At 49.4% G+C, this 18149-nt stretch overlaps 1 protein-coding gene across 4 annotated transcripts in view; it reads right to left on the minus strand.

Moving 5' to 3' along the window:
• Nucleotides 1-18149, minus strand: part of ADA (adenosine deaminase) — a 31908-nt gene that overhangs the window by 11549 nt on the left and 2210 nt on the right. Inside the window, exons 1-2 of one of the 4 annotated variants that reach the window (XM_064276105.1) lie at nucleotides 15635-15899; nucleotides 4948-5009 (exon numbers count right to left, since the gene is read on the minus strand). Coding sequence is in view for 2 of the 4 variants with exons in the window: in XM_010591709.3 (XP_010590011.1) it covers nucleotides 4948-5009 (62 nt within the window). In the remaining 2 variants the exon portion in view is untranslated. Of the gene's footprint in view, nucleotides 1-24; nucleotides 218-4713; nucleotides 4832-4947; nucleotides 5010-15634; nucleotides 15900-18149 lie in introns of those variants that run through there. The other 3 variants (XM_010591709.3, XM_064276106.1, XM_023550268.2) reach the window with 3 other exon arrangements.

Consider the following 18149-nt stretch of genomic DNA (forward strand, 5'->3'; position numbering starts at 1 on the left):
AACCCAGGATCCAGCGGTCCTCACCTTCCAGTTCTCTGCCTGTACATACCATCCTTTGGAGCCTATGGTGGTGGGCTGGCCTCTGAGCAGTGGCAGCAACCCAGACAGGCCGAGCGTCTGACACCCCTGAATGTGGTGCAGGCGTCTCCTACACGTCATGGCCAAAACTAAAGCCACCTTTCCCCTTCCCCCAAATCTCTCCTCCTCCTCCTGAGTTCCACATTTCCAGAAATGGTTCCTCCATCCAGTCTGCTGGGCAAACCCCCCGACTTCCCCATTTGCCTCCTCCACCCATAGCGAATCCCCAAGTCCTAATTATTTTGCTTCCTAAATATTTCTCAAATCATCTTTTCTTCTCCAGCGCCCCCTCCCCAGTAGCCACCAAGAGAGATCTTTTTAACCATAAGTTAGACAGAGTGGTCAGGGAAGGCCTCTCAGAGAGGGGACATTGAAGCAGAGAGGAAGCAGGGGGAGGAGGAGTCAGGCAGGGGAAGAGCCTGTGCTGAGGGCTTCAGGCAGGAAGTGGGGGGGTTGGAGGAAGGTTAGGTGGCTGGAGTTCAGAGAGCAAGGGGTCAGTGGGAGGATGAGTCAGAGAGGAAGGCAGGCCAGACTAGGCATGGACCATATCCTGAAAGCACTGGGGAAGCCACGGAAGGATCTTAAGCAGGGGAGCGGCATGAAATGATTTACCTGTTAAAAAGCTTCTGGCTGCTGCGCAGGGAAAAAATTGGAGGGAAATCAGAACACAGGACAGAGCTCACGCCCCAGGGGCCACAAAGAACACGGGAGAACCCACCAGCATCTCACAGGGGACTCGCCCCCAAAGCTGCGCAGACAGAGCTGTAAAGCACCCACCCGGTGCTCGAAGCTGTGGCTGGAAGGAGCTGCTCCTGGGCCGTGGTTCCTGCCGCCAACCACAGAAGTGGAGGCTTCTCACGGGGCCAAGCTCTGTCCTCAGATGGTCCCATTCCCTGACTCCACCACAGCCCCTGTCGGTGGAGTGTCCAGTCGACAGCCCCCCGGGTGGGCGATGCCCCCCACGAGGAGCTTGACCTCAGAGAGCCAAGGAGAGAGGACCAGCCCAGGCTTTGAGTTGGGCAGAGAAAGACTTGAATTCTTCCCCTCACCATTCTTTACCATGTCACCCTGGTAACACCTTAGTGTCCTCATCAGTAAAATGCAGATAATATTTTCTTTGAGGGGTACGAAGAGGAGCAAATGGGACTATTTACATGTTGTGGGTAACAGCAGACTCTGAAACCTGGAGGCGGGGGTTTGAATCCCAGCTCTGGTACTTAAAGGCTGTGTGACCTTGGGGAAGGTAACTAACCTCTCTGTGCTTTCCAATCCTGGCATGTTTGAGAAACACCCGATGAGGACTCAGCAAGGGGCAGGAGGAAGAAAAGAGGTCAGAGAGGTAGCGTGGGCTTTGTAGGACCTTGAGGGCCCTGTGCAGACTTTGGCTTTTACCCTGACTGAGATGGGAGTGTTGGAGGGTTTTGAGCAGGGGGTGAGCTGACCAGATTCGTTTGAAGACAATTGTTCTGACTACAGAGATATGTGGACAATGGTTGGGGGACAGCTGGAGACCAGTTAGGAGGCCACTGCAATAACCCAAGTGAGTGGCAGTGGTGGCCCAGGGTGCGGACAGGCCAGATTCAGAATCTGCTTTGGAAGAAAAGCTGACAGGGTTGTGAAGGAGACTTGAGAAAGAGGTCAGAGAAGCCCTGGAGACAGCAGAATCATGGGAGCTGAAGGAAAGAGAACTGGGTAAAAACAGAGTCAACTGGGATAAGCTAAGTTCCACAGACAGAAAAGGGGCCACTAGATGTGGTCTGGGAGTGGGGGCAAGCCAGGCGCTCCCTCCCCTTCCCACTCTGGCAGGCCCTAAACCCCATGTGGGAGACCTCCCACGTGTCTTCACAGGCACCCACATTCTGGGTCCAACCAACTCCAGGGCCCACCTGCCTGCTGACCTAGAGATCAAGCCCCAGCTGGTACCGCCTCACCCCTCTCAGGCCCTGTGAGGCAACACCACTGCAGCTTGGGAAACAGAAAATGAACCCAGCCGCCCCACACTGCCGCTCCTTCCCCTTTTCCCTCCATCTCACCCTGGACACTCCAGTCTTCTTTTTCCCATTGACTAGTGCTCTATGGCCCTTTAATGAGCTTCCCAAGATTAGATATCCTCTGGGTACCTGATAAGCCACCCTAATGACCGCCTTAGGGGCCCCGCAGCGGTGATTGATGGCTGGACATCGGCAAAGGACAAGATAGATAAGCCAAGGAGGCTTCACCCCCCACTTAACTAGAGTTATACTTAACAATAATCATGTCACTAAGTGCCGTTTATGGAGCATGTCCTGTCGGCTAGGCCCTGAGCTCAGCTTTTTGTATGTTACTTGACCTGAACCTCTACCTGGCTGGTGAAATGGTCAGGGGCAGGGACTCTGGAGCCAGATCACCTGGGTTCCAGACTCAGCCCTCTGCTTACTAAGCAAGGTACTTTACTTGTTTATGGCTCTGTTTCCTCATCTGTAAAATGGGGGTAATAATAGTGCCTACTTGTCATGGATTGAATTGTGTCCCCCCCAAAATATCTGTCACCTTGGCTAGGCCATGATTCCCAGTATTATGTGATTGTCCACCATTTTGTCATCTGATGTGATTTTCCTATGTGTTGTACCGCTATGACATGAATGAGGCAGGATTAGGGGCAGTTATGTTAATGAGGCAGGACTCAATTTACAAGATTAAGTTGTGCCTTAAACCCATCTCTTTTGAGATATAAAAGAAGCAAGCAGAGAGGTATGGGGACCTCATACCACCGAGAAAGCAGAGCCAGGAACACACATCCTTTGGACCTGGAGTCCCTACGCTGAAAAGCTCCTAGACCAGGAGAAGACTGATGACAAGGACCTTCCCAGGGCCGACAGAGAGAGAAAGCCTTTCCCTGGAGCTGGTGCCCTGAATTTGGACTTCTAGCCTCCTAGACTGTGAGAGAATAAATTTCTCTGTGTTAAAGCCATCCACTTGTGGTATTTCTGCTAAATACGGTGCTTGGCACACAGCAAATGCTAATACTTACATAGTTAAATAAAGATTAAATCAACAGCTGCTTCCTAGGGCATAAAAAGGTCATTGGAAGTATGACAAAATGGAGAAAAGTATTTGCCAGAATTCTCTCAGGGAATTGGAAGAGGTGTTCCTGAGAATTGTGGGTAAACATCTGAGAATCCCTAATTCTCTCTTTTTTTATGTAGTATTTATTGTTTTTTCAATGGAGGTTTACACAGCAGTTTAGGTTCCCATTCTACAATTTCCACACATGTTATTCAGTGACATTAGTTGCATTCTTCTCAATTTGTGAACATTCCCATTATTTCCGTTCTGGTTGTTCTGTTTCCATTAATCTACTTTCCCTGCCCCCTTACATTCTCATCTTTGTTTTAAAGTAATTGTTGACTGTTTGGTCTCATATAGGTGATTTTTTAAAGGAGCACAGTGCTCATGGGTGATAGTCTTTGTTTTGTGAGCCAATTTGTTATTTAGCTAAAAGGTAACTCCAGGGGCTAGTTTCCAGTTCAAGTTTGAAAGAGAATCTCAGGGCAGTAGTCTTGAGTAGTCCTCCAGTCTCAACCAGTCCAGTAGGTCTGTCTTTTATTTTTTTTTTAGGAATTTGGGGTTCTATTCCACATTTTCTCCCATTCTATCAGTGTCCATCTATTGTGGCTCTGATTAGAACGCCTAACTCTTCTGAGGAGCTGGTGTCCGGATAACAGAGGGGATTCTGGTTTATGGAGCAGAGTGTTCAAATTTAAGTCTAAAGCTGAACTGCTTAAGACGATGAGGGAGAAGCTGAATCCTCCCACCTCCAAAGTAGGTGCTGAGCAAACAAGTGAAGAACACTGGTCTGCTGAGGGCTCTGGCAGAAGGGCCCCTACCTGCCAGCCAGCTCTGGTGGAAGGCCTTGTTCTCGCCCTCAAGTTACAGAGGCCACAGTCATATCAAGGAAATGATACAGTCAGGATCTGAACCCAGGTCTACCGGACTCCAAAGTCCCTGCTCCAAAGTGCTATGGACCCTTGAAGTCTAGAGAGGAAGGGGACCAACCCCCCTACTAGGGAGAGCTAGGGACCGTTTTGGCCACCAGCATGTGGTGAGAGCTGAGGCAGGAAGTGTGTCCTCATTTGGAAGATGCAGATATTTGGGCCAAGGATGGCAAAATCACTTCTGCATGTCACCAAGCAGTCATTACCACAATGATATAGTAAAAACTTTGGGGGTCAGACAGTCCCAGGTTTAACTCTTGATTCTACTACTTACTTGTGTGGCCTTGGACAGCCATCTCCACCTCTTTGAGCCCATTTCCTTCTCTGTAAAATGGAAATAGCAATACCCCCCTCTTTGTGTTGTGAAGGGGTTAAGTGTGCTGAGTAGGAGATGCTCAGGAAATGGTACCTGACATCCCATGTGTCACCTGCCACGGGCTCTTGATGAGTCAAAATCCAGCGCCTGGCTCAGCTCTGGGAACTACCATGCTCCTGTGTGGTGTGTGTGTGTGTGTGTGTGTGCGTGTGTGCACGTGTGCGTGTGGTGTGCGTATGTGTGTATGGTGTGCATGTGTGTGCGTGCATGCTGCATGCGTGCGTGCGTGTGCGTGTACGTGTGTGTGTGTAGGGGCAGAGGGCCGGAAGCTCAGGCCTGGCTCACCTGACAGCAGGAAAACAAGGGCCAACAGAGGATCTGAAGGCAGAGGAGTTGGGCTGTGGGTCTCCAGCTCACAGCTGAGGTCTCCTCATCTCCACAGAACCACCTTCTTCTAGCCAGGAGCTGGCTTGATTGCCACAGGGGAACAAGAGGAAGGAGTAGCAACCCTGGGATTTTCTAGAGGCTTCTGGATACCACCCAAATGCTGGGGAGGAAGACTGTAACTTATGGACTTACTTGCCGTAGTATAAGATGGTTTCAGGCTTGATAGCTCCGTCTAGGTGGACATGGAGTTCCACCTGCAAGGGGGCAGAAGAGGGAGAGAGAGAGAATGAACACCCTGTGAATGCCTGAAGGACCTCTCGGAGAGTTAATGTTAACCATGATAATGATTAACCACTTACTGGACACTTAACAAATATGCGTTACCAAACTCTTTACATGCACTATCTTGTTTAACCCTAGTCTGTAGGGTAAGTTCAATTATTATCCCTATCTCTTTCAAAGTAGAGGACCCCGAGGTTCAGAGAGGTTAAATAACTTATCCAAGGCCACACAGCGAGTAATGGAAGTGGTAACCCAGCCCAGCGGCTTTGCCCTTAACCCCAGCTGGTGAGTGGCAGAACCGGAATTCTAACTCAAGCTCTATTCTGAATCTTGTGCTCTAAAGCACCAGGCCTGCCATGGTCCTGTGGGACTGCCGAGCCCGAGCCACCACGCAGGCACATCCTGCCCTCAAACAGTTCACTCAACAAAATCCAATTTTAACAACAAGGATTGACCACAGACTTCCTGAATAAGTATTTGTTACGTATTTTGAAATCAGGATCCATTTTTGAAAGCAGGTGTTCCTTGAGCACAGCCTATCAGGAGTTGATATCAGGCAATACAAGATCTTTCTAGCACTCTGGAAAGGAAATAAGACACTTGGCCATCTGATTCTTGGCCATCGTCTCCTACGGCTTGAGAGTTTGACAGCAGGCTTCACTCCCAGCTCTGCCCCTCTCTGGCTGTGTGGTCTTAGATGAGACATTGTATCTCTCTGAGCCTGGTGCCCTCAACTGAAAAAAAAAGAGATATTACCGCCTCCCTGTCCAAGGGCAGTTGTAAGGATCAGTAAGACAGAGTAGGTGGACACGATCCAAGGGAGACAGCCCCTGCCTCCCAGCCAGGGTGTTTACTAGGGGCCCTCCCAAGAGGCATGGCAGGCTCTGGGAGACCGCAGGGAAAAGGACTTTGCCATCCGCCTGTTCCAGCTCATGAGGAAAGCTTTCTCTGGGCCTGGGGCAGATCCAGAAAACTCAATTGATATCTTCGCAGGGCCTTCTCGGGAGCACGGGGGCCTGAACGAGTGAGCTGGCTGTGCTGGCTGGGAGACAGTAGCCTGGAAGCTGCTGGCCCAGGGGCATCCTGGGAGCCCCCATGAGAGCTGCTTCTGACAGAAACCCAGGCCGAGCCCATGGAGCCCAGCCAGGAACAGATACCAACCCCTCCTACCAGCAGGACTCAGAGTAATCAGACCTCCTGAGGCCATCCAGCTGGCAGGGGCATAGCAGCCCACACCAGGCTCTGAGTCAAGTTAGCAGTTGGATTCCCTGACAAAATGAGCTCAGTTCCCCACTCTGCCAAGCGGCCAGTGTTCACTGGGGGCTCAAAATAAGCTCAGCATTGGAGACACTGAAGCTTACTGTCCAAAGAACTGCCAGCCAGCTGTGTGACCTTGGGCAGGTAACCTCAACTCTCAGGGTCCCTGTTTTCTTATCCTTAACCTCACCTGGCTACAGTGAGGACCCAGCCAGAGAGGTGGGGTGGCATGTGGTTAGAGTACCAACTGCCAGCCTGACTGGGCTGGCATCCCAGCTCCTCCACTCACTCCCTGGGTGACCTTGAGAAAGTTACTTCACTTTCTGTGCCTCAGTGACCTCATCTGTGAAATGGGAAGCTAACATGCCTTCCTCCTAGGGCTTCCTGAGGGTTAACCACGTCAATGCATGTAGAGCACTTAGACTAGCACTTGGCACATAACGAATGAACTAAGGGTTCGTCATTTGACAGAAGAATTTGAGCCTTTACTGGATGCTAGGAATAGAAACTAGGAAAAGGGGCAAAGTCCTGCTCCTGTGACACTTACAGTCGGGCGAGGGAGAGGGATATTAAGCACATGCGGCACTGATAAACGCACAATCACAAACCAAGGTAATGCCTCAGAAAGCACAAACAGTCCTACAGAAGAGGGTAACAAACAAAAAACCCAACCCGTCTAGAAGGCCAGCAATGGCTTCCCTGAGAAAGCAGGGCTTGGGCTAAAATCTGAAGGCTAAAGAGGGACCAGCTAGGCAAAGGTGAGGGTAGGAAGGAAGGCAGGGTGAATATTCTAGGCGGAGGAAACAGCACGTGCAAAGGCTCTGTGGTGGGAGAGAATACAGTGCATTAAAGGAACTGAAACATGGGTTCAGAGAAGGAAGGGATCATGGGACTGCAGTGGCTGCAGGGGCCGCCCATGCAGGGTCCTGTGGGCCACGAGAAGGAGTCGGGCTTTCTCCTGAAAGCACAGAAAAGCCATTAAAGGGTTTGAAGCTGGCAAGAAAGAAGGAACAACGATTTGTAGCAAAACCAGTTTATAGGCTACTGCAGGCAAGTCTATAAGAGGTGATGCCAGCTCAGGCCAGTCCGAGAAAAACAGGTATCAGGGATAATGCTTCAGGGTAGGCCTGGGTGACAGTGATTCCTACCCCTTGAGATAGAGAGCTCTAGAAGAGGACCAAGTCCTAAGGGTGTGGGGTGGGCAGGGGCTGCAGAAAGAAGGCCTGATTAATTTGGTCTTAGTTATGTTAAAGAAGATGCCTTTGAGACGACCAAATGTAAATGGACAGAGACAATCGGATACCCGGGTCTGGAGCTCTGTGGAGAGGTCCAGGTTGAAGATATAAGTACAGATGAGAACTGAAGACGTGGTCTTTATTGAGCTCTCCTAGGGCCAGAGCATCGAGGGGGAGGAGGAGCGGGCCTAGGATGAACCTTGACAAGCACCAGTGCTCAGTGGCTTTATAGGAGAATGAGCCTGCAGAAGAGCCAGGGGAAGAGTGGTTAGAGGGGTGTGTGGTATGCAGAAGGCAAGGGGCCATCAGGGTTCAAAAAGAAGGGTTGGTCCACTGTGCCAGGTACCACTAGAAGTCAAGGAATAGGGGGACAGAAACATGTCCATTGGGCCAAGAGATCCACAGGACACAGGGGACCTTGAAAGAGTGGTTCTCAACTCTGGCTGCCCATTAGGAGCACCTAAGAACATATTTGTCTTGGAAGAAGTACAGCCAGAATTCTCCTTAGAAGCAAAGCAAGGATGGTGATTTGGACATATTATCAGGGGACCAGTCCCTGAGAAAGACATTCGTGCTTGGTAGAGGGTCAGTGAAAAAGAGCAAGACCCTCAACGAGATGGATTGACACAGTGGCTACAACAATGGGTTCAAACATAGCAATGTTGTGAGGATGGCACAGGACTGAGCAGTGTTTTGTTCTGTTGTGCACGGGCTTGGTATGAGTCGGAACCGACTCCACGGCACAGAACAACAACGACAAGAAACTCCTGAGAATCATGATGACTGGATCCCACCCCAGATCAATGAAACCACAAGCCCTGGGGTTGGAGCCTAGGTATGGGCAATTCATTTTTTTACGTTTTATATTATTTTATTACTGTACTTTAGATGAATGTTTACAAAGCAAACAAGTTTCTTATTAAACAATTAAAACACATATTGTTTTGTGACATTGGCTGCCAACCCCACTACATGTCAACACTCTCCCTTCTTGAACTTGGGTTCCCTATTACCAGCTTTTCTGTCCCCTCCTACCCTCTAGTCCTTGCCCTTGGGCTGGTGTGCCCCTTTAGTCTCATGTTGTTTTATGTACCTGTCTAACCTTTGCTGAAGGGTGAACCTCAGGAGTGACTTCATTACTGAGCTATAAGGGTGTCCTGGGACCACAGTCTCGGGGCTTCTCCAGTCTGTGTCAGACCAGTAACTCTGGTCTTTGTGTGTGTGTGTGTGTGTGTGTGTGTGAGTTAGACTTTTGTTCTACATTTTTCTCCAGCTCTGTCCAGGACCCTCTATTGTGATCCCTGTCAGAGCAGTCGGTGGTGGTAGCTTGGCACCATCTATCTAGTTGCTGGACTCAGTCTGGTAGAGGCCATGGTAGTTGTGGTCCATTAGTCATTTGGACTAATCTTTCCCTTGTGTCTTTGGTTTTCTTCATTCTCCCTTGCTCTAGATGGGGTGAGATCAGTGGAGTATCCTAGATGGTTGCTCACAAGCTTTTAAGGCCCCAGACGCTACTCACCATAGTAGAATGTAGAATATTTTCTTTATAAACTATGTTACGCCAACTGAGCTAGATGTTCCCCCAGACCATGGTCCCCACCATCCTCAGCCCAGCAATTCGGTCCCTCAAGGAGTTTGGTTGTGTCTATGGACTTTGTCGGGTGTGGGCTTTTTTTTTTTTTAATTGAACTTTAGATGAAGGTTTATAGAACAAACTAGTTTCTCATCAAACAGAACACACATTGTGGTATGACATTGGTTAACAACCCCATGACATGACAACACTCTCCCTTTTCACACCTGGGTTCCCTATTACCAGCTGTCCTGTTCCCTCCTACCTTCCAGTCCCTGCCCCAGGGCTGGTGCATCTCTTTAGTCTTGTTTTGTTCCATGGAACTGTTGAATCTTTGGCTGAAGCGTGAACCTCAGGAGTGGCCTCATTACTGAGCTGAAAGGGTGTCAGGGGCCATACTCTCAGAATCTCTCCAGTCTCTGTCAGGCCAGCAAGTCTGGTCTTTCTTTTTGAGTTGGAATTTTGTTCTATGTTTTTCTCCAGCTCTGTCTGGGACCCTCTATTCTGATCCCTGTCAGAGCAGTCAGTGGTGGTAGCCGGGCACCACCTAGTTGTACTGGAGTCAATCTGGCGGAGGCTGTGGTAGGTGTGGTTTTTTAAGTCCTTTGGACTAATCTTTCCCTTATGTCTTTAGTTTTCTTCGTTCTTCCTTGGTCCCGAAGGGGTGAGACCAGTAGAGTATCCTAGATGGCAGCTCACAGGCCTTTAAGGCCCCAGACACTGCTCCCCAAAGTAGAATGTAGAACATATTCTTTATAAACTCTGTTATGCCAATTGAGCTAGATGTTCCCTGAGACCATGGTCCCCCACAGCCCCCAGCCCAGCAATTTAGTCCCTCAGGTCCATGTGTCTATGGAGCTACCATGACCTTGCCTTGTACAGGTTGTGCTGGCTTCCCCAGTGTTGTGTACTGTCTTACCCTTCACCAAAGTTACCACTCATCTATTGTCTATTAAGTGTTTTTCCATCCCCCTCCCTCCCCTCCCTCGTAATCATCAAATATTGTTTCTTTTTGTATGTAAACTTCTTCATGAGTTTTTACAGTAGTGGTCTCATACAATATTTGTCCTTTTGTGACTGACTTATTTCACTCAGCATAATGCCCTCCAGATGCATCCATGTTAAGAGATGCTTCACAGATTCATCATTGTTCTTTAGCATTGCGTAATGCTCCATAGTGTGTATGTATCACAGTTTGTTTATCCATTCATCTGTTGCTAGGCATCTAGGTTGTTTCCATCTTTTTGCTATTGTGAACAATGCTGCAATGAACACGGGTGTGCATATGTCTATTCGTGTGACGACTCTTATATCTCTAGGATATATTCCTAGGACTGGGATTGCTGGATCAAATGGTATTTCTATTTCTAGCTTTCTAAGGAAGTGCCATATCGCTTTCCAAAAATGTTGTATCATTTTGCATTCCCACCAGCAGTGCATAAGAGTTCCGATCTCCCTGCAGCCTCTCCAACACTTGTTATTTTCTGTTTTATTGATTCGTGCCAGTAATGCCAGGGTAAGATGGTATCTCATTGTGGTTTTGATTTGCATTTCTCTGGTGGCTAGAGATTGTGAGCATTTCTTCATGTGTCTGTTGACTGCTTGAATGCCAGCCACTTGAATGTCTTCTTTGGTGAAGTGTCTGTTCATTTCTTTTGCCCGAGTATAGGTATTATTGAATGTGCAGCCAAGGTTGAGAACCTTTGCCTTAGAGGAACCTTCCCGAGACCTGAGGGGTAAGAAATAAGTGGGAGCAAGAAAATGGAGCATGTAGACTATTCTTCCCAGAAGTTGGCCCCTGAAGGAGTGGAAAGGGCCTGGGAGGAGGCTAGAGGTAGATTCAGGTCAAGGGAATCTTGTTTCTTTTTAAAGTTAAATGCTGATGGCAATGACTAGGTTGAGAGAGAAGAACTGCAGCAGGTTACCGAGAAGGTAGGAGGGGATTAGAATGCAAAAGCCAGGCTTGGCCTGGGAGCCTCTGAGAGTAGAAGTCAGGCAGTAAAGTCAGCATGGACATCTGGGTGCTGTATGCCCCCAGGATGGGTGGGGGTGCTGCATGGCTCCTTCTGTTTAAAGTATTTCCTTGTCAAAGCAAGGCTTTCCAGAGCTCTCTCTCCCCTCTGGCATAGCAGCTGGCAGTGTTCAGGATGGTAACTGTCCCATGTGCTTAGGTCCTTAACTCCCTATGATGAGCAGAAACTCTGCTGAAGACTCGTGATGGACAGGCAGTGTGAACAAGAATTATGCAAACCTATGAGGCTTTAATGGAGACCCTGGGTGGCGCAAACAGTTAACTGAAAGGTTGATAGTTTGAACCCATCCAGCAGCTCCGTAGGAGAAAGATTTGGCAATCTGTTCCTGTAAAGACTACAGCCTAGAAAACCCTACGGGGCAGTTCTATCCTGAAATATGGGGTCGGTGTAGTCGGAATCCACTCGACGGCATGTAACAACATGATGCTTTGTTGGACTCCCTGGGTGGCACAAAAAGTGAAGCGCTCAACTACTAACTGAAAGGTTGGTGGTTTGAACCCACCCAGAGCCTCCTTGGAATAAAGGCCTGGCAATCTGCTTCAGAAAGGTGACAGCCTAGAAAACTCTATGGAGGACAGTTATACTCTGCAATACATGGGGGTCGCCATGAGTTGCCGTTGACTCGATGGCAACTGGTGTGGTTTTTTTTTTTTCCTTCTTTTTTGAAATGATGCTTTAGGCCACTTAGATTTGGGGAATGTTTGTTACCACAGCACAATGGAGGCTACGCTGTCTGCCAACTTCTGAACTCATCAGTACAAGCTGTGATGAGAAATTGAGCCAAGTGCCATGAGGGGGAGTAGGGGAGTACAGGGAAGGGTGGAGACCCAATTTGGAAAGAATGCCCAGAAAAGATCACTTTGAGGAGGAGACATAGAAGGGGAGCTAGCCAGGGAGAAAAAAGAAGGAAGGAGAGCGAGAATGGTTTGAGGCAGAAGGAACTACTCGTGCTAAGTGTCTGACTCAGAAAGAGTCAGGAGATTGGAGGGGTTAGTGATGAAAGATGAGTCCAGACAGGAAGTTGGGGGGCGGGGGGCAGCGGTTACCCACTGAAGGATTTTAAACAGGAGAGCCACCTTTTCAAAATCTTTCTCTGGCATCTGTGTGAAGAGCACATTGGAGGAAAGACGGAACAGAAGACAGAGAGCTAACGCAGTAGTCCAGATGGGAGACAAGTAACATGTGGTTGTTACTTGGTGCAGGTCAGACCCAGAGTAGGTGCTCAGCATTAGCTAAACAGCACAGCAGGGCATGGAAGGAGGGCCCGAGAGGATAGGTGGGGTATGGGAGGCAAGAGCACCTCTTGGGAGAGGAAAAGCAGAACCGGCCCACCCACTATGCCCTACAGGTCTTACCCTTCCTCGGGGCTTCCTGAGAAGCTTGCCTAGATAAGTTTTAGGAGCCACCTCCTCAGGCCGCCCAAGCTCAGGCAGGCCTCCCACTGAAATTTCCAGAAAATTACAACTACCTGTGTCAGCCTAGCCCAGGTGATAATGGGGTGCAAGCTTGGAGACTGGGGTGATGACCTTGTTCTGCTGGCCCCATTCAGGGAGAAGAAACAGCTTGTTGAATATCCACTATGAACTAGACCATTTACATTTACTATCTTGTTTTAGCCTTACAGCCAGTAAGGCAGGGACTTTACTCTCATTTTACAGGTGAGGAAACTAAGGCTCAAAGAAGTACCCAAGGGCACAGAGTCAGTCAGTGATGGAGATGGGATTTGAATGTAGGTGTAACTCTTAAACTCCTAACCACCATACTATCCTGCCTCCCTTAGGCCTAGTATATTCTCAGACATGAACAATAACTAACAACTATCATTATCACTGATTGAAGATCTACTGTCAGATCCTTCATCTCATTTAATCTTAACTTCTAGGCAAGATCCACATTAGCCCCATGTTGCAGATAGGGAAATGGACTTCCCGAGCTCAGCTCAGGGCTCAGTGACCTGCCCAGGGTTACGCAGATTGATGGTGGCAGAGCTGAGCTGGAACCCAAGTCTGTCCATCTCTAAGCCCCAGTCCTGCCCACAGGCCTCATCACCTCCCTGGCCATTATGGACTCTTCTCACCCACTTGCCCTCTATGGGGGCTGACTCACAGCCGAGCGTCTACCAGGAAATCCTCCCAGATCTGAACAGGAAACATCTTCAGTTACCAACAAACATTTACTAAGCCTCCACCATGTGCCAGGCAAGGGGGAGGCACTAGAGCAAAGCACTGAATAGCCCTTGTTCTCAAGAGACTCCAGCCAGGCAGGTGAATCCTGGGATGTGTGTTGACTCACCCAAGGTCGCATGCGGTCAGTGGCAGAATCAGGACAAGGACCCAGGTCTTGGACACCTGGGCCAGATACTCCTGGACCTGTCTCACGCTCACAGCTGAGAGAATGAGCAGGGCCAGCCACCTCTAAGGCATACCCTGAATCAGGCTACTTCTCCCCAAGGCTCTCTGGGCCCCAAATAGGTTGCTGTTTGGTTTTCATCCCAATGACATTCTTTGTTCATTTGCTTAACATTTTGTTCATTTGCTGTCTCCCCTACTAGTAGTCCCCTTGAGAGCAGAGACCTTGTCTGTGTTGTCACTGCTGTTTCTCCAGTGCCTAGGACAGTACCTGGCACAGGAAAAAGGGCTCAGGATGTGCCGAATGACCAAGTGGCTGTTTTCTGCCTTCCCCTGTCCTATGCCAGGAACGCTGGGTCCCCTCCTTGCTGCAAGGAGGGGGCTGATCTATCCCCCCCTTGATTCTGACAGAGAACACAGACAGAGCAGAGTGGCTGCATGACTAGCCCCCAGAGCCTTGGCACTGTGGCCACAACCTGGATGGCCACAGCTGTCCACAGCCAGCCACTTGTCCCTTCCCTTCCTAGTCCTGGCTCCTGGCAATGTGCTAGGTCAGGAAATGGAGTGGCCTTTGGTCTGGGACTGACAACTGTTCCAGCCACACCTCCTCCAGGAAGCCCTCTGTGCTCAGTCCCACCTAGTCTCCTGACCTTCTGAGGGGCAGGGTGGAGGGGCTGGGCATTCCCTCGGTGCCCCCTCCTGACTCAGGGCCTGGCTGACTGTGAACTTCCTCAGAGGTCTTTCTGGAAGACAAAGTGTGTCTTAGCCAGAGGGAAACTCTGTGGGGCAACAATGACCTAAGCACTTGGCCCAGTGATCATCCTTGTTTTTCGCTGAGAAAACTGAGGCTCAGCAGAGTGAATAATCACCATCCAGTGATGGTGGCATTGATCAACAGCAGCTATCTGTGACGGCGCGCCCCTGGGCAGGCCTGCACTTGGTGCTTTATGTGAGGTAGGTAGGTATACAAGACCCACTTTATGGATGGGGAAACTGAGGCACAGAGCAGTTAAGTCACTCACTCAAGCTGGTAAGTGGGGGAATCAGGACTCAGTCCTGCCTCCGCTAATGTCCAGGTTTAAACCCCTCAGCCCTTCTGCCTCCCTGGTCAACAGGGCCCCAGAGTTTACCTTTTCCTTCCCCCTCTGCTGTTCTGGGGTCTCAGACCCCCTAGGGGTAAAGGCAAGGCTGCCCCCAACACCCTGGGTAAACACAGATTCAAACCCTACTTTGCCAGAGGGGCCCAAAGTCAGGCCAAGGTCCTAACCTTCCCCACCCCAGGGGTCACCATAGGGACCCCCTCAGGGCAGTGAGAAAGGTGGTGAGTCTCTCCCAACTCACCAGGCTCCCTGCCACCTGGGCTGAGCCCACCCTGTGGTTGGGTGTGGTGCAGCAGAGCCTTGAGGCCCCGCCTCCCCGTCCTCACTGTGTGACCAGACACCTTGCTTCCCCTCTGTGGTACAATTTCACCTCCGTCAAATGTGAAAGGCTTAGATGGAACAGAATCTCATTCCACCCCACCCCAGCAAGGCCCCCCCAACTGACACGTGAGTCATAACGGGTTAAGACGGGCTCTTCCCAGGGGCACTTTTGTTTAACAGGTGGCACTAGTAACCGAAAAACACCAAAACCCAAAGAAGTGCTCATGATGGGCTTTGTGGCAGGAAGACAGTGCAGGTGGGAGAGCTTCCCAGAGTCCACCCAGCAAGGACATGAACACCTGGGGCCCCGCTGTGGGCCAGCCAGTGCATCAATCAACACTTCAATATCTCCCGTGACCTTGGCTTTTATCATGGGTTTTATCATCTCATTTCACACAGGAGGAAAGCAGGGGTTCAGGGACGTAAAGTCATCCACCTGAGGTCTCATTAAGTAGCGAGGCTGGGATTCAACCCCAATCTGTCTAAGGCTCAAGGCTACCCTGGGCTCCATGTGCCCTCCCTGATTCTAACTCCTCCCACTCACCGCCTTTTTTTGTACAAAGTGGGAATGGCAGTTTAGCAAAGCTGTGAACAGCATCGGCGTTGGCTTTAGCTAAATCCGGGTTCAAGTCGAGCTCTGCAACTTTCTGGCTGTGTGACTTTAGGCAAGTTCTTTCCCCTCTCTGGGCCCATTTCCTCCTGTATAAATAGAGATAATAATAGGACCTACCCGAGAAGGCTGTTGTGGTCATTAAATGAGTCACTATATGCAAAGCAGTTAGAACAGTGCCTGGTAGGGTGTAAACGCTCCAAGATGAGAAAGAAATGGATGTTGGTGATTTAGCCCCAACCCTCCTCTGCATCAGAGGGGACACTTTGGAAGTTGTGCTGTTCCACCTGGGCCAGTCCATTCTCCAATCTACAGCTTCCAGGCACTCAGATTTTGTGTGGCCTTTGGCAAGTCATTTGACCTCTGTGGGCCTCAGTTTCCTTATCTGTGAGTAGAGAAGATACTTGCTTGGTAGAGTTGTCCAGGAGATTCTGTGAGATAAAACACCTAAGGCACCTGAGACCCCAAAACACTCACATGGCAGCCATTGCTCTTATTGTTACAACCACAGGCCTGTGATCAGTATTGCCCTTTGGAGTGCCAGGCAATTCTCCAGCCCTGAATCTCCTAGAATAAACTAGTAAGGACCACCGCCCACCTTCCTCTCTACCCAACAGATGCTCAGGAAGCATTTGTTGGAATGACACAATCAAACCAGGTGGGCAGCCACCTAGGACCTTGCTACTCAAAGTCTTATCTGTGAACCAACAGCCTCAGCATCACCTGGGAGCTTGTCAGAAGTACAATGGTATGGACTGAATTGCGTCCCCCCAAAATATATGTTGTAAATCCTAATCTCTATGCCTGTGGTCATAATGCCATTTGGGAATGGGTCATCTTTGTTATGTTAATGAGGCAAGATTAGTTGTAGGGTGTATCTTGAGCCAATGTCTTTTGACACATAAAAGAGATTAAACAAGCAAGCAAGAGAAGCAGAGATGGGGGAAGAGAGATAACAAGCCACATGAAGACTGTCCAGGAGCAGAAGCTGAAAGCGACAGGAACCTTCCTCCAGAGCGAATAGAGAAAGTAACCCTTCCTCTAGAGCTGGTGTCCTGAATTAGACTTCTAGTCTCCCAAACTGTGAGAAAATAAATTTGTGTTTGATAAAGCCATTCACTTGTGGCATTTCTCTTATAGCAGCTCTAGGTATCTAAGACACGCAGCATCTCAGGCCCCACTCAGACCTTCTGAATCAGAGCCTGAACTTTAAGAGAAGTCAGCTGATGGGAGCGCACACTGAAGTATGAGAAGCAATGGCCTGCTCTGCCTTCTTAAAGCTGGTCAGGTCCTGAGCCTCACCTGGTAGTAGGTATGAGAGGCCAAAGAACCAGCAAAAGCCCCTGTCCCAGAGAGGCCTGCACCTGGGTCACCAGCACCTGAAGCCTGAACCTTTCTGCAAAGGTAGTTCAAGAAATCTGGTTAGAGGCATGGGGTGTTGAAGCCACCTCCCCTAGGTTCAGATCCTGGGTGGCTACTTCTTAGCTCTGTGACCTCGGGCCTAATCAACCACTGTGTGCCTCAGTTTCTTCAGCTGTAAAATGGGGATAACACCACCTACCTCACAAGATTGTTGACAGGATCAAATGAATGAAGGTAATATGTTTAGAATGGTGCCTGGCACAGAGCAATCAATACTCTATAAGCTTCAGCTATTAATACTAATAGTTATAATTGTTATCCAGCCCACCCATGGGAAGATAGGGAGTTATGTCTGGTCACAGTGGCTCTGAGGCTCATGCTTCTTCCTGATACCCCTGCCAGCTCAGGCCAATTCCCTCCTCATGATAATATGAAATTGATCACGTAGCGGGTGACCCTCCCCTTCCACTCTCAGGCATCTCCTGGCTGAGCAGTCAGGGCACCACTCCACAGGTGTGGAAACTGAGGCACAGAGAGGGGAAATGACTGGAGGCTTGAATCAGATGAGAGGATTGAATGAGGCCCCAGAATAGGGATATAATGAGAGTTCCCCAACTTATGTAGCCCTGGTGGTGCAGTGGTTAAACGAGCTTGGCTGCTAACCAAAAGGTTGGTGGTTCAAAACCACCAGCTGCTCCATGGGAGAAAGATGTGGCAGTCTGCTTCTGTAAAGATTTACAGCCTTGGAGTGAAATAAGTCAATCACAAAAGGACAAATATTTTATGAGACCACTACTGTAAAAACTCATGAAAAGGCTTATATACAAAAAGAACCGATTGTTGATGGTTACAGGGGAGGGGTGGGGATGGAAAGACACTAAATAGACAATAGATAAGTGGTAACTGGTGAAGGGTAAGACAGTACACAATACTGGGGAAGCCAATACAACTTGTACAAGGCAAGATCATGGAAGCTCCATAGACACATCCAAACTCCCTGAGGGACTGAATTGCTGGGCTGAGGGCTGTGGGGACCATGGTCTCGGGGAACACCTAGCTCAACTGGTGTAACAAGAAAATGTTCTACATTCTACTGTGGTGAGTAGTGTCTGGGGTCTTAAAAGCCTGTGAGCGGCTATCTGAAATACTCCACTGGTCACACACCCCATTGGGAGCAAGGGAGAATGAAGAAGACTAAAGATACAAGGGAAAGATTAGTCCAGAGGACTAACGGACCACATCTACCACGGCCTCCACCAGACTGAGTCCAGTA

The sequence above is a fragment of the Loxodonta africana genome, chromosome 24, assembly GCF_030014295.1.
Source record: "Loxodonta africana isolate mLoxAfr1 chromosome 24, mLoxAfr1.hap2, whole genome shotgun sequence".
NCBI classification, from domain to species: Eukaryota; Metazoa; Chordata; class Mammalia; order Proboscidea; family Elephantidae; genus Loxodonta; species Loxodonta africana.